The sequence below is a fragment of the Arachis stenosperma genome, chromosome 4, assembly GCF_014773155.1.
Source record: "Arachis stenosperma cultivar V10309 chromosome 4, arast.V10309.gnm1.PFL2, whole genome shotgun sequence".
Lineage (NCBI taxonomy): Eukaryota > Viridiplantae > Streptophyta > Magnoliopsida > Fabales > Fabaceae > Arachis > Arachis stenosperma.
In genome coordinates, this window is record NC_080380.1 from 132,196,698 (window position 1) to 132,213,523 (window position 16,826).

Consider the following 16,826-nt stretch of genomic DNA (forward strand, 5'->3'; position numbering starts at 1 on the left):
AGATTGATTCTGAGAAGGCAAGAAAGATATCCTGTATTCTATACAGATATCCCATACCGGTGTTTGGTGGATTCGTCCAGTATCAAACCAAATATGTGACGGACGAAGCGAGCATGCAGGAGTTGTTTTCAGTGTATATTGAAAACCGGTCTCAGATCTCGTTCATCGAGTTGTATGTTGAGTTTGAACAATTTGAGGCTGACCAGAATATTCTACGGGAAGATTATAATTAGGGGTGTCAGGCGGGGAAGCCCGCCCCGCCGGAAGCCCGCTCTCTGGCGGGCTGGCCCGCCCCGCCCCGCCTATTCAGGCGGTCCCAAAATCCTAGCCCACCCCGCCTAATGGCGGGCTGGCGGGCTAAGCCCGCCTAATTAGTTTTTTTTTTTAAATAAGAAAAAGTATCTTCTATTTAAATCAATATAAATCGGACTAAGCCCGCCTAATTAATTGTTTTTTTTAGAAGAACATATCTAATATCTTCTATTTAAATCAATATAAATACAAATATTAAATATAAATAGTCTTCAAAGGATATAATTATATAAATAGTCTTCAAAGTAAATAAACATAATCCAATTATCCAAAATACTCAAGTCATAGTTATAAATAGTCCCATAGACAAAATAAATATATAATCCAAAGTCCAAAAACATAATTATAAATAGTCTTCAAAGCAAATTAAACTTAATTCAATACACTTAATTTTTATCTTCATCTTCATATAAGTCAATAACATCATTGGAACCAACTCCTGAAGAATAGCCTTCTCCTTTTGCAATATCTTCCTGATCTTTATCTTCCTCTAGAAAAAAGTAAATAAATATATTAGCAAAATAGTACATAATAATGTTCAAAATCACTCAAGTATGTATGTCATAAATATAATATACCAAAATCATCATATCCACGAATCCAATTTCTGGTGCAAATCACCGCTTCAACATTATCTGACAACAAACGACTTCTATACTTATTCAAAACATGAAAACCCATGCTAAATGCATATTCTGAAGCCACAGTAGTAATAGGAATGCTCAACAAATCTCGTGCCATTAGTGATAGGGTTGGAAAACGATGATGGTTGTCTTTCCACCATTGCAAAACATCAATGATTGCATCATTGCAAAATAATGTTGCCTCACTCAAATAAATATCCAGTTGGTTCTTTCCACTTTTCACTTCAGCTTCTTGATTACGGGACATCAAATCCTTTGCATTACAAACAATATATGAATCAAAAAGCATGAAAAATAAAAAACACATATAATCAAGTAGATAAAAATACTTACACCAACAATTTTAATAAGTTGAGTTCCAATTGCAGAAGATGTTGTTTGAGAAAAATTACTTGAAAGTTGGGAAGAACTCTCTACAGTTGTAGAGGAATTTTGATCATAAACCTCAAACAGATTGTATAACTTACTCTTCACAAGCTCCACTTTGTCTTTAGCACTAATAGGATCAATCTCATTATAGCAATGAACCAAAGTGTTGAGTTTAAATCTAGGATCAAGAACTGCCCCAAATGCAAGAACAACACTGTATTCTTCCCAATATTTATTGAACTTAATCATCATTTTTTCTCCCATGTTCCTTATAAGCACTTCATCATTCTTCAAACTATTCATTAAAATCAGCTGGATTTGCCAAACTTGTAAAAAATACAAGTTGGATGTTGGGTAAGAAGTTCCAGACATCAACTTGGTAGTTTCATAAAATGGTAACAAGAAATCACATATCTTTTCAGTTCTTCTCCACTCATCTGATGAAGGACAAAACTCCCTAAACCCAGCTTCTTTTACTTTATACATTTCAAAAGCTTTCTTATAAGGAATAGCACTTGCAAGCATTGCATAAAGTGAATTCCACCTAGTAGGAACATCTAAACATAATGCAGTCGTATACTCAAGTTCCTCAATATCTTCAAAACATTCTTTAAACTTAACCATTCGACTTTCAGATTTTCTCAGAAACTTAATACCCTCTCTAATCTTAGACACTGCATCACCACATATTTTCATTCCATCTTGGACAATAAGATTTAAAATATGAGCAGAGCAACGAACATGAAAGAATTCACCACCACACAACAATGAACCATGCACATCCAAAGTACTTTTCAAGTGTTCAACACAAGTATCATTAGAAGAAGCATTATCCAAAGTAATGGAAAAAATCTTTTTATCAACTTTCCACTCAGTCAAAAGCGTAAAGATTTTAGAAGACAATTCAAATCCTGTGTGAGGAGGAGGCATATGACAAAAATTGAGAATTTTACTCTGTAATTTCCAGTTCTCATCAACAAAATGTGCAGTCAAACATATAAACCCCTCATTGGTACTGGAAGTCCAAAGATCAGATGTTAAGCAAATTCTATTTGGAATGGAAACTAAAATTTTTTTAAGTTTCGCAGCTTCTCTCTTGTAAACTTTCACTATGTCAGCTTTAACCGTATTCCTAGAAGGAAGTTTCAAAGTTGGACTAATATATTTCACCCAATTTCTAAATCTCCTATCATCAACCATATTAAAAGGCTTATCCCCAGCAACTACATACCCAGCAAACATATCTCTAGCCACTCCTGAATCAATCTTAAGTGAACCCATTTTAAGTTGCAACTCTGCTATAGTCTGACCAATATCTTCATGCTTAATTTGAGTACAACTATCAAGATGCCGTTTTATAGTAGAAGTGCCATATCGCTTACCTCCAGCTTTAAACACTTTCTTGCATCCTTTACACTCAGCACGTTCTACTCCATCCTTATCTGGACCGAGCTTTTTGAAAAAATTCCAAACATCAGAGGTTGCTGGTCTCAGCCTTTTCGAACTAGGTTCATCAACCTCGACCAGAGCAGCCTCAGAACCAACTCCAGTTGTAACAAGGTTACTCACAGTTTCATAATTCATATTTCCTGAAATAAAAGTAAAATGTAAATTGTTTATATGAACTAGGTTTTTCAACCATTAGCAAATCATACAAAAAACAGCAAGTATTCAGTCATAATCAAAACTCAACCATTATGAAGTATATTCAAAACTCAACCATTATCAAATTCAAGCATTTAACCAACAATCAACCATTATCAAGTATATTTAAAAATTGAATACTCATCTAGTTAGAACAATTTAGCATATTAACTTAAATGCATATTTTAACAACAAAATAAATTGTTGTCCCGCAATCAATGTATAATCAAATACTGTTATTTTTCTTAAGAACTGGTACCACCCTCAAATCTCAATTACAACCAGTTGAAAAATATTAAAATAGGAAGAAAAATATTAAAAGAAAAATAATCTCCAACTGTGAGATTCTAACAAATTTAGAACTGAATTATATGAAAACAACATCCAATCAAAGCTAAATTTATTGGGAACTAAATTTCAAAGACTCTGTATTCTAACAACAATCATAAAGGATTAAGTACCTTGGAGCCAAGTTTGGATCTGCAAGTGTTGAATAGCAAGTGTTGAACCCAGAGAAGTGACCTATTCAACAAGAATATGATTGGAAAACAAGCTTTAGTTTAATAATTGAGAATAGGATGAATGAATGTCTAATCAAATGGCCTAGGAAAAAGATTTAGATGCAAAATAATGATATAGATGAATAATGGAACAACATATTTAAGATTCTTAGCTTTCTTTTTTCTTAGCTTATTATTACTAGTTCTCCATTAGATTCTGCACTCTTTTATCCTTAGTGTTAAGAAATCAATCAATTATAAAAAGTAACAATTGATCCAAAATCTGCAACCTTAGCACATCTGCACATGGTACCTTTCTACTCTGCCTTGTTTAGCTTCCAATGGAAACTTGGAACTTTCAGATTCACATGTCATGTAACCATTGTTATTAGTGGGTAACCACATACCCTCCATCATCAATTCTTGTTTAATCATAATTCCAACCTTTTTTTTTGGGTCTTATAATTCCAACTTTAATAACAGAATCAATCACCAAAAGCAGCCAATAAAAATATCACAGTATGACTCACCCTGCCTCCATACAATAAGAAAGGGAAACATAACACAAAAAAAAAATCTTAAACTACAATATAATTGAAGTGCTCTAATAAGCAAAACTAGAAAATAATTATTTCTAATTGAGATATTACAATTATTGATTATCATGTTAAAATACTTTACCAACCGTTCCACCCTCTCCAATATTCACATAATCCCCACCTTTTTTTTTCTTTAGCAAGTGCTAGGAACAACATAATACTATGATGAGAAAACACCGTATATTGTAATTGTTTTTCTCAATATTTTTTTTCAACAAAACAGGTTTAAACTAATAAAAGCTAAAAATCACTATTCATCAGCATATGAAAACCACTAGTGTGAACCTGAAAAGTTAACTAAAACTTATGTCAATGCCAAAATAGAACCATTCTTGATCCTAATAATAACCACAATAATTAAGTGTGCCATCTTTCTCTTACTTCACATTTGATGCATTTCGAGGAGTAGCCGTGACCGAGAGGTGGAGTAGCCGTGACCGAGAACGAGGAGCAGCCGTGACCGAGAGCGAGGAGTAGCAGATTCAGAGGACAAGCCACGAGCCCACGACTCACAAGACCCAGGAGCCCAGGACCGAGACCAGCAGGCAGCAGCGACGACGGCCAGACAGAGGTGAGGACGTAACTCTGAAGTTCGAGCTGAGGTCGCTGGACGATGGAATTGAGAGACTGAGAGTGACGGTGAGGAGCTTAGGATGACCGAGTGAGAGACTGAGAGTGGCGGTGAGGAACTGAGGAACTGAGGAACTGAGACTGAGGAACCGAGTGAGAGGCTGAGATCCGTCGAGGAGACTGGAGAGTGGAGACGAGACGACTGAGATCTTGGGTGGCGCTGCCGTCTGCTGAGGAACTGAGAGGAGAGGACCGAGGAGTGAGACTGTGAGAGTGAGGCAGCTGCAATGGGGATTAGGGATTGGGGAATGGGCGAATGGCCGAATGGGGGGAGGGATTCAATTTAGGGTTTCAGGCTTTCAGCAGCCGTTTAGGTGGGTGGGGAATGGGGATTGGGTCGGGTCGGGTCGGTTGGGGTGGGTTCATGGGTTCTGGGTCTGGGTTCATGGGTGATGGGTTCAGCCCAAAAAAAAAACCTTCAGCCCGCCCCACCCCGCCAAAGCCCACGGTTTGGGTTAGGCGGGCTTTTGTCTTACGGCGGTCCCAAATTTCCAGCCCAGCCCGCCTTTTTTGGCGGGTTATGCGGGCCGGCCCGGCGGATTAAGGCCCGTTTGCCACCCCTAATTATAATAGTGACAGTGAAGAAGAGTTCGAAAGCAACTACGAATTTGTTGGTCCAGATGGAGATGAAGATCAAGGTGACGGAACCATGGCTCCAGATGTGACAGAAGTGGCAAATGCACTCGCAAACGAAGTGCCATTTAAGGAGCCATCATTCATGCGAGTTTTGGACTTGGAAGCCATGCATGTTCTAGAATTTTCGGAATATATGACTGCAGGTACGTAATTTGTGGTATTATTGTTTTTTTAGTTAGTCATTGATTGACTTATGAATAATTTACTTTTTATTTACCATTATTTAATCATGCGTTGAATGTCGTAGTTGTCAGGATCGAACCGGTGCTCGAACCGCTCAGGTGTTTTTTTTTTTACTATTATATGCTACAAGTATTTATTAGAAAATAATATTTAAATTCTCTACAATATGGTTATTACAAATTGCATGAGTTTGTAATTATTATTCGCACAGGTTCGATCCGTTGTACGGTTCAAACCGAACGAACCAGACCGGTCCGGTCCGGTTCGTTGGATTTGCCGGTCGAATCGGCCGGTCCGGTCCGATTTTTACATTTGCTGCTGATGTTCTTATTTTGTTTATAGTGACATAATAACATGTTGTAAGGTTTGGATTTATAGCACTAGATGCAGTGATATTTGATTTACCTTTAATATCAGTTTTGAAATATCTGCGTATTAATTTAATTTTTCCTATGGTGGTTGTCCCAGCAGAAATTCCTATTGTCGCAGATGGTGAATTTGCCGTTGGTATGGAGTTCAGTTCCAGAGAAGCTGTTATTAAGGCGGTAAAAGAGTATACCATACAACGAAGCGTAGACTACCGGGTGTATGAGTCTGAGTTGTTGACATTTTATACCAAGTGTACACAGAATGGGTTAGGGTGTGATTGTCTTATCAGGGTTAGCTTGATCAGCAGGAAGTACTGTTGGGTTATAAGGAGGTATAATGGTAGCCACACCTATACCAGAGCCACCATTTCACAGGATCATTTGAAGCTGGATTCTATCACAATTGCAGAAGTAATAAAGCCATTGGTTGAGGCTGACCCCTCCTTAAAGGTAAAATCGGTTATAGTAGAAGTGCAATCGAAGTTCAACTACACCGTCAGTTATCGAAAAGCATGATTGGCTAAGTAAAGGGCAGCAGAAAAAATATTTGGAGGTTAGGAAGCATCGTACGAAGCGTTGTTTATATGGTTTGAGGCCATGTGTCATAAGGAGCCATCAGCTGTTGTCAATTTGGAGACTATGCCTGCATATCAAGGCGATGACTTGGTGGGTGATATTCGGGTACTGCATCGAGTATTTTGGAGTTATTATCCTTGTATTAGGACATTCAGACATTGTAAGCCAATTGTCCAGGTAGATGGGACTCACTTGTATGGAAAGTATAAGGGTTGTCTACTAGTGGCAGTTTCACAGGATGGCAACAACAATATCGTCCCAATTGCATTTGCTATTGTGGAGGGAGAGACTTCTGATGCATGGCACTTTTTCCTTAGTAACCTGCGTCAACATGTTGTCACTCGGGATGGTGTGGGTCTAATATCCGACCGGCACGAATTCATCAATGCAGCTGTGGAACGCAGTAACTAAGCTTGGTCACCTTCCAGAGCTTTTCATATGTTTTGCATCAGGCATATAAAGTCTAATTTTCTGAGAAAGTTCAAGGTACCGTACCTCCAAAAATTTGTCGTCAATATCGGTAACCATTTACTAAATTTAAGTAAGTTATTAACAGAGTTCCCTTCAATAATTGTATTGAGCTCTATTACTTTTCTTTTTTTATGTTGTGATCCACCAGGATATTTGAGGACGGTGTGGGAGTACGAAGTGCATTACCAGCATTTACGGGAACAGGGCGAGGCGTATACAAACTGGTTAAACCGAATTTCTTCCGAACAGTATGCATTGGCCTTTGATGGTGGGTACCGATGGGGTCACATGACGACAAATATAGTGGAATGCATCAATTCAGTATTGAAGGGTGCACGCAATCTCCCCATTACTGCTCTTGTGAAGGCAACATTCTACAGGCTAAATGAGTTGTTCACCCGAAAAAGAGCGGAGGCGGAAGCCCGGATCAATGCTGGCCATGTATTTTCTGATATCGTGACTTCGAAGTTGCATGCAAACCAACTTGTATCAAAAAACATTTAGGTTAGTTACTTTGACCGGCAGAATGAGGTCTTTGAGGTGCGTGAGATGCCAAGCAGACTGGAGTTTGCAGTCGATCTACGTGGGCTTCGATGTGACTGTGGTGAGTTCCAGGTGGACCGGATCCCCTGCAGACATGTGTTCGCATGTTGTGCCAACCAGCGACTGGATTGACAAATGTATGTGCATGATGTGTATAAGATGGACCAAGTGCGGCGGGTGTATCGAGCAAGGTTTAGGCCACTAGGTAATTCTACTACATGGCCTGCTTACAATGGACCTCAGTTCGTACCGAATCCGTACCTGAGACGGGTCACGAAGGTCGCCCCAGGATGACGCGCTTTTTGAATGAGATGGACACACGAATGTTACGTCGTCTTAGGCGATGTAGGCTATGTGGGGCTTAGGGACATAATTGTAGCAGATGCCGTCAGTCAGCTGGTGCAAATACCAACAGAGATTCCCCATAGGTTCAAAGTTATAAGATGATCTTGTATAATATAACATGAATGAGCAAATTGAGTTAACATGACCTGATATATGTAACCTTATAAATTATGACAATCTAGTATTATAACATATCTGTAGCATTATATAATATGACCTCAATTGTCCAAATGAGGTATATTGAGATGATATCTGTAACAACATATTAAGATTTTATGAAACATTAATACATAGTCCATATGGTTAATACATCAATAAGTTCATTAACACATAAGTTCTCTAAACATACAATATAATCTTACTATAGTCCAAGTCATTAGTACATAATGTCCAACACATATAAAGTACTCTAAATATAGTTCATATCATTAATACCTAAATAAATACATTACACCACAACTACTTTCTCATTGTCCACTTTACATCATTCACAAAGTTCTTGCATTTTTTGGCCGCTTTTTTGAAGACAGAAGGAGTGTAGCGATTAGCGCTACGACGTGGCGGATCAATCCTCAGATTATAACCTTTGACGTTGTTATCCGGAGTGCGTACCTGACCTATATACAATTTTAAATAAACAAGTAGACGCAGCACATTACGTATTCAAACTAACATAGATACCACATATCAAGAAGGAAAACCCAATCAGAGATACCATTTATGAAAACAAAATAAATAACTAATCGAACATGTAAAGCAAAATAGCTAACATAATACCATCATTACAAGATTCTTCATCCTCATCGAACTCCTCAATTTCATCCTCCTCATCATCGCCCTCGTCATTTGGGTCATCTACTAGATACGCATTGGTATCTTGCTCGAGTGTGTTAGCGTCTTCCTCAATGAGTCCCATGGAAAGACGGTTAGGATTTTGACTATTAAGAACTTCTCGTCCACCCTCACTCCTACTAGAGTTCACAGATACGAACCCTCCAGAAGCAACGGATGAGGTATGGCCTGGATACCTCACATCCAACGAATACCTACCTGGCATGAACTCAGACTGATGGCCATATTGTGATTGTCCTGCATCTGTAGCCATGAACCCAAGCAACTGGCTAAAAGAACCTCCCTCTCCTGTTTCAAACTGTGACATACCCCAATATTGTTGATGTATTTAAAATGATAGGGTGAACTGTGTCTGAGGTAGATATTGGGTTGAGGACTGAGATTGTTCTTGTGGAAGCAGATTTGGAGGTGATATTTGTGGCTTCTGTTCTTCATTGTCATCATCCATCTCCTGACTACCCTCATCGGTATCATGATTACCTTCATCCATATCCTCATTACTCGCATCCATGTCTTGGTTACCTTCATCATTCTCTTCACCCACAAGATTCGACAAGGCTAAGCGGTCCCCAAATTTTGATCGGTACCAGTTCATGTAACTATCCAATGGATGTTGTGAAGGCATGGGAAGCTCAGAAAGAACGTAGTGATACCTGTTTGTCCAATGCATCACCCAAATTGAATGACTCGGTGCCGTGACCCAGTTAAGATTCTTAGGACCAGTTAGAACCTTTCCATGCGCCTTATCCAGATTCTGCTCCTGATTAGGTACTCCCTGAACGAAACCAAACTGTCACCTAACCCTATTGGTGGCATGACACTCGATACATTCAAATGACACCAACGGAACTGTAGTGCTCCAGAGAACCGATTGCATGTAGATTTCAGGAGGAATTATGTTCGGATCCACACGATACACAGCATAAGCAACCCACACAAACTGGAAAAAATAAAGGAAACTCACAATTACAACCCATAATACCAATATCAATAACAATGCTTCATAGTTTTGTCCAAGACCCTAAACCCGAAACTAATACTTCTTCAATTAAAACACACATGGCCTTCCTGAAGTTCATCAAAGGCCTTCCTAAAGTGAGTTAGCTTCAGATATCTATATCGTTGATCACCACGCTCCCAGTTATTCCACCTAATATGATATTTTCAATTAGCTCAACTGAATCTTAAATATCAAGATACGGGTACATTGTAACATAATATTACCTGTTTGCTAGCAGAAAACCGCGGGGTTCTCTAGGAAGCGGCGATAGATATGGCAGTCGGATCCAAATCCAACCGAGCAGAAGTGTTAGTGGACCATCTATTTCCTTACAGTTATAACGAGATGCCCTGCATAACGCCCTGTAGAGGTGTGCTAGGCATGTCGATCCCCAACTATACTGTCCAATATTGACAAAATCACGAAGCAAGGGTAGAAATTTCCAGTGCACATCTACCCCAGACTTATCCCCAAACAATATCGTCCCGATCAGCAACATAATGTGGCACCTCGCATACCTCTGTATACTGATTTCATCAGTCAACTCTAAATTTTCTTTTAGATTCCGTAGCCAGGTCAGTTTTATGCAGCTAGATCTACAGTCCTCCTTACGCGGTGCAACGCCAAATTGAAGCAAACACTCCGCCTCCATGGCTTCAAAACTACTCATTGTCATCCATGTGACTGGGAGACCATCTGTGGGAAGACCAAGAATTAGAGCCACATCTTCAAGAGTCACAGCACATTCACCAATGGAAAGGTGAAACGTATATGTGTCTGGGTGCCAACGTTCGATTAGAGCATTTACCAATGCTTTCTGACACTGCACTATCCAATCTGAGATACATGATAGAAACCGGTTAGTCGTAAATGCTCCTCCACCTTATCGTTGTACCGCTCCGAAAAACTGGGTAGTTACATGTCAATATTCTTAATTTCTACAAAAAATATAACAAATTACTAGTCAGATAATTAACAATTACTAACTTACCATTATCAATCATTTTACTGAATCTTTATATAACTAATTATTCTAACTTCTAAAATTATTTAATTAATCCTTAAAATTATTCATAACTGCAAATAAAAATCATTACTAATACATATATTCCTAATTAAAACTCTCAACAATATTACAACATCTAGAATAATATCTAATATTAATTACTCATTTGTTAAATATTTTTTCTCAATAATAAAAAATATTAATAATTAGTATATACATCATTCATATTCTAACAACGGTAATAATTAACTTGCTAATAATGATGACTACAATTAAAAAAATTTAAATATTCTCATAATAAAAAATTTAACGGGCCTTAATAAAAATAATCCTACTAATCATTTAGTCAGTACTAACAATTTCTCACAATAACAATAACATTTAACTTCATCCATAACAGTTATAGTTAATTTTTTAAAAAGAATTTAAAAATTATTAACGTTCTTTAAACATAATTATACTAAAAATTAATAAAAAATTAAAAACAAAATTACATTCTTTATAAAAAGACCTTATCATTCTGTTTACTTTTTTACATTCGAAAACTAACAAGAATAATAATAATGAATTTCTTAATAATAATATTTATAATTAAAAATTATTAAAAAAAATTTAGAAAATTTTAACAAATATTGAAAAATAGTAATAATTATTCTATTTATGTTCTTAAATTGCATTTTTAACAACAATCATAATAATTAAATTTTTAACAATAATAATTATAAACATAAAAAATTTCAAAAATTTCAAAAATTTCAAAAAAAACTTACATAATCAGGATTACTGAGATAATGAATAATATGAAGTTCAGATCGATCAACATCTTTAATTTTATATTTTTTTGCCATGATTATTTCTCCTCCACCATGCAAAGCTCCACGCAGATACAGAAAAAGGAAGAAGAAGGTGGGATTCAAGTTGAGAGTGAAATGTGAGATTGATTGTAATCGGATGGTGAGAGAGGGTTGAAGGGTCTTTGTCTGGTTTCAGGACACCGTTCGGGGAGCAGCAACAGTGCGACGCGTGTCCAAGGTTGTCTCAACTCGGACCGTGCGATTGGTGCAACGCAAATCGGAGGATCCGTGAGATGTATGAAACTCGGAGGGTCCGAGTTGTAAGCTCCCTTGAACCAAAAATTTGTGAAGCAATGCTAATCGGAGAGTCCGTGTAGTGTTTGGAACTCGGAGAGTTCAAGTTGTATCTCCCCTGACACCACAAACTTGTGAAGCACTTCCCTCCCCCATATCAAAGTCCAACACCATTCATGCATCCATATGCAAATTAAAAAGCGTAAGAAGAACACCTAATAATAATTCGTTTAAAATAGCACCAATAGATTGTTGCATACATAAAATGGATTCAAACCTCTGATACTTACTTAAGTGGACTATTGAGTTAACCACTAGACCAATTCAACTTGGTTTAAAATACATCCGAAAAATTAAAAGAAAAAAAATCTAATAAAATATAAGAAAAAAAAACATCCAAAATATATAAAAAAAAAGACACATCCAAAACTTAAGAAAGAAATATCCAAAACTAATAAAAAATCATAAAAAATCTATCAGAAAAAAAGACAAACGCTCAAAATCGATTGGAATTAGAAGCAACAGAAGATGTACTGCGTTGTTCACTGCGGGAGGACGGTATCATTGGTGGTGGACGAATTGCGATTCTCATTTGCAAGTGTGTGGCGCGGTGTGGCACAAGCCACGACCCTCCTCTCTGGTGTCACTGCAATGGGATTTTCAGGCGTTGTTTGTGGTGGAGAACTTGCGGCTACCGGTGACAGACGGGCGCTGGGTGACGATGATCGGCGAAACGGAGCAGCATGTTACGATGTGTCTAAGACTGTACGTGACAAGTGGCCCCGTTGTGGCGTTCGAAATTGAAGGAGGAAATCGCAACGTGAGAGCAACTCCAATGCTGGGAAATAGAGTCCCCTTTCTAACATATAGGGACCCAATTACCGTTGGAGCGAAGACGGAAGGGAGACTCTTCACGTGGATCAAGGTTGAGAGTCCCTCTAAAAAGGAACTTGCAGCAGTCAATAAAATTATGACATGTGGTAAGTTAATAAAAAAAATTAAAAACATATTTGATATATATATATATATATTTAATTAATTATTTATATTAATTATTTCATAATTAATATAAATAATTATATTAACTCAATATCAAATATTATTTATATTGTTATATTAAATCATAATTAATTAAATTTATTTACATAAAAAAGTAAATTTAATTTTTATATATTATAAAATAATTTTTGGTTGAATTATTTATTTTTATTTGTAAAATTTAAAATACTAATCAAATTTAAGTTATCTATTTTAATATTTTATAATATTGAATTATTTGAAATCATAAATTTAAATAATATTATTATAAAAAATAATGATTATATTAATTTTAAGTATTTTAATTAATTAATTAATTAAATGGGACCACAAGAGAGACTAAAATTGGTTCTTTTTAATGGAGAAGAGAGATATTTTGAGTTCCTATTTAATGTTTATGACACAAAAGCTGATGTAAAGTTATTTTTTATGACATGTGGACTATAAATAGGAATTGAGATGAGTTTTCTACTGAAAATAGTACGAGGGATTGAGTGGGAGGACGCGTATTTTTTTATAGCAAACATATTTTTTTTAATTTAAAAACTATATTTTTTTAAAAATTAGCTCGAGCCAGGGACGGACCCGGGCACAATAATGAGGGGGCACTTGCCCCCATGGTGTTTTTAATTTTTGTTTTAAAAAATATAATTATATATAATATGTCCCATTTTAAATTTTAAATGACCCCACTACAAATAAAATAAATTCAATTAGCTAAAGTTTTAAGTTTACTTTTTTATTTTTCTATCATTTTGACTATTATTTAACCTAATCAAATTTAATTATTGTACCGTCACTCTTTTATTCTCTTAAACCCTCTTCTTATTTTTATATTTTTAACATTCTTTTTCTATTCATTATCTAGTGGTTATCTTCTCTTCATCAAAAAGTAAATTTTAAATTCTCCAATTTTTTTATATAACTCTTCATGACTCTATGTATTTTTTAATTTCATTGTTTTTCTTTTTGATATTTTCAATTGTAATTTTTAATTTAAACAATTATAGTTTAGGTATTAATCTAATATTTTATTTTTTGTGACTTTATATATTTTATTTTATTCTCAATTTATTCATCTTTATTATTTATTTTTTATCTTTTATTCTATTATATGTACCTATGTTGTATATAAAATTTTAAAATGAACTGATTAATTTACTAATTTAGAATATATTTTTTATTTTTAAAAATAATAATAAAAAATATTTTAATTACAATATATAATTAAACAGATGCATAAAATCTTTTATCTAATATTATATTAAAATTAAATTAAAAAAATATATAACAAATTTAATTATTTAAAAAAAAGAAAGAAAAAAATTGTAAATTATGTTTCTATTATTTTATATAAACATATTTTTCATATAAAGATTTAATTTTTCTAGTATTTATATATAATTCTAATTTTAAATTATAAATAGTAATGTATTATTAGGCGTTAATGTGCCAGTTAATTCAGTCTTTTATTATTAAATGTCTATAAAAGATTAGTTAGGATAATAAGTTATCTATAATTTAATTAAAATATTTTAATTTCAAGTTTTAAAAATAAAAAATATTTTGTTATAAATTATATATAATGAATAGTATTTTAAGAATAAAAGTGTTCATTAACTCTTTTTAATTTTTATATCTCTATATAATTAATAATATTTAATAAAATTTATTTAATATATATATTTTTGTCCCCACTCCTAAAATTTTCTGGGTCCGTCACTGGCTCGAGCTAACTGTATATAGAGTTGATTGTTTATACTTTTTTCTAATTTTACAATAACAATATTTAAAAAAAAACCCTATTATGATATTTTTCTATTAATAAACAAAAAATTTCATTATTTACAACAATGGAAAGCCGTGTAACATTTGCAAAAATGTGTGTTATGTGTTTGTTTTGGGGGCAATCCACAGACGAAATAAAACCAAATTAGTCTTTACTCCGAGACTAGCACACAAGTGATATATGTAAACATGATTTATATATCTTTTCGTGCATGTGGGAGGTAACTGCGTCCATTGTTTATTTATAATGTTAATGCTTGTCTTCATTTTTTTTTACTTTTTATTAACCTCAAAATAAAAATATAAATAAAAATATGTTTTAAGCGAATTTAAATAGGATATACAAACATCGAAACATTTAGGAGTGAAAAGTAAAATTTTTTTTTTAGTTTAAATTAAAAAAAAGAACTTGTATTCTTTTAATGTTTTAATACACAATTAAAAGAGAATTATTTTGACAAAAAATTAATAATATTTTAAAATATATTAAAAAGCATAATTATTTTATTTGTTGTTTACAAAATATTTGTAATATAAGGTACGAAGACATAAAAAGAAAAATTTAATTTTGATATCTATTAGTTAAATAATTTATACGTATATTTAATTATGTAATATTATATTAATAAATTTTTTTTTATTAATTACATAAATAATTATTTAAAAACGAATAAATTTAATTCAACGACGGTATATAAAAGATAGTATATTAAAATTAAATTTTAAATATATATATATATATATATATATATATATATATATATATATATATATTTGGGGAAGGAATGGGCAGAAAAAAATGATTGTTGATAACTGGGTCTTAGGAATTAGGATATTGTCGGCAACAAAGTAACACCCTTAGTCAGCAAAAAAAAAAAAGTAACACCCTTGGCAAAAATGAAAAAATGTGAAGCTGTTTTATGTTATGCCATGTGTATGTGTTTATAGTCCGTTAGGTAGTGTTTGTTTTCGGAGACAGAACACGGAGACATGGACAGCACATTTTTAAAAAACGTTTGGAAGCAAAGATATGGACACTGAACATATTGTCTTCGGAATAGTTTTTTATACTTTTGTGTCCACTTTTTTAGGAAGGACAATGATGGACACGGGATTTGGAAGAGGGACACGGACTGTTTTTATGAATTTTTTTTCTTTTTTGTCCATGGTGCTATTTTTTATTATTCCACTGTTACCCCTTCTTATTTTTCCTATTTTGCGTTGTTCTCAGAAAGTACTTTTTTACTCCATGCTCTTTTTCTATCCCTACGTTCTTTTTCTTTCTCTTTTTTTCTCAGGTACTCTCTCCTTCTTATAAAAATTTTTATTGGACTGAATAATTTCTTTTTTCTTATCATTCTTACTTCAACATCATTTTAACTTTATATTATATTATTTGATTTATAATAAAAATAATAACAAAAATAATTAGTCTAGAGACTTTTAAAAGATAAATATTATAAAGGTAAAATTGATATTTTAAAATACTAAAAAATAATTTATAAATTGTAATTGATTTTATATAATTTAAAGAAAAATTAATTTTTTGAAAAGAAAAATAAAATTTTAGATAAAAAAATTAATTTTTTAAATAAAAATAGATTTTTATGTGCAAAAATTAATTTTTTTCCATTTAAAAATGGATTCTTTTTTTAAAACTGATTTTGTATTTAAAATTAATTTGGCTTATTAACCTAAATGAAATTTTTTATTAATCAAACTCAGATTTTTATTGTTAATATTAACTATATGTATTCCTACATATTAATAATAAATTTAAAAAAATTATATTTATAAATTTTATTTTAATATAAATACTATTATATAATTTTTTATTAAAATTTTTGACTGCTTCAAATATTTTTTTCAAGTTCCACTGTCTGTACTCCTACGTACTCTCATTATTTATTAAATTAGTTTATACTAAAAAATTTGGAATCACATGGCTATTTTAATCATTTTATATAATATTTTAGTATTGTCCATGTGTATCCAAACATAATACTGGACATTACATTAGTGTCCTATCCATCGTATCCAAACACGATACACAAAACATAATTTTTAATGTCTCTGTGCTATTGTCTTTGTCTCAGTGTCCTGTTCTGTCTCTACAAACAAACGCTACCTTAATAACAACGAACCGTGCGCATCTTCTATTTCAGAATATAATGTGTATAATGGGCTAAATTTTGGTCCATAAATAAAATAAACATCACTCATATTATTCAGAA

The 16,826-nt window shown here is 33.5% G+C and overlaps 1 protein-coding gene across 1 annotated transcript; it reads right to left on the reverse strand.

The window, feature by feature from the left end:
• Positions 1 to 698: 698 nt before the first annotated feature.
• Positions 699 to 3,883, reverse strand: LOC130975553 (zinc finger BED domain-containing protein RICESLEEPER 2-like). Its single transcript, XM_057900330.1, has 5 exons — positions 3,791 to 3,883; positions 3,431 to 3,491; positions 1,290 to 2,914; positions 891 to 1,209; positions 699 to 802 (listed from the first exon to the last, which is right to left on the reverse strand). The coding sequence occupies exons 1-5, from the start codon at positions 3,881 to 3,883 to the stop codon at positions 699 to 701; spliced, it is 2,202 nt and encodes a 733-aa protein (XP_057756313.1).
• Between the last annotated feature and the right edge of the window lie 12,943 nt (positions 3,884 to 16,826).

Coding starts and splice junctions, on each gene's coding strand:
- LOC130975553 (XM_057900330.1), bottom strand. CDS start 3,883: ATGGAGGGTATGTGGTTACCCACTAATAACAATGGTTACATGACATGT. Junction 3,492..3,790: donor TGGAAGCTAAACAAGGCAGA/GTAGAAAGGTAC, acceptor CTTGTTGAATAG/GTCACTTCTCTGGGTTCAAC. Junction 803..890: donor TCGTGGATATGATGATTTTG/GTATATTATATT, acceptor ACTTTTTTCTAG/AGGAAGATAAAGATCAGGAA.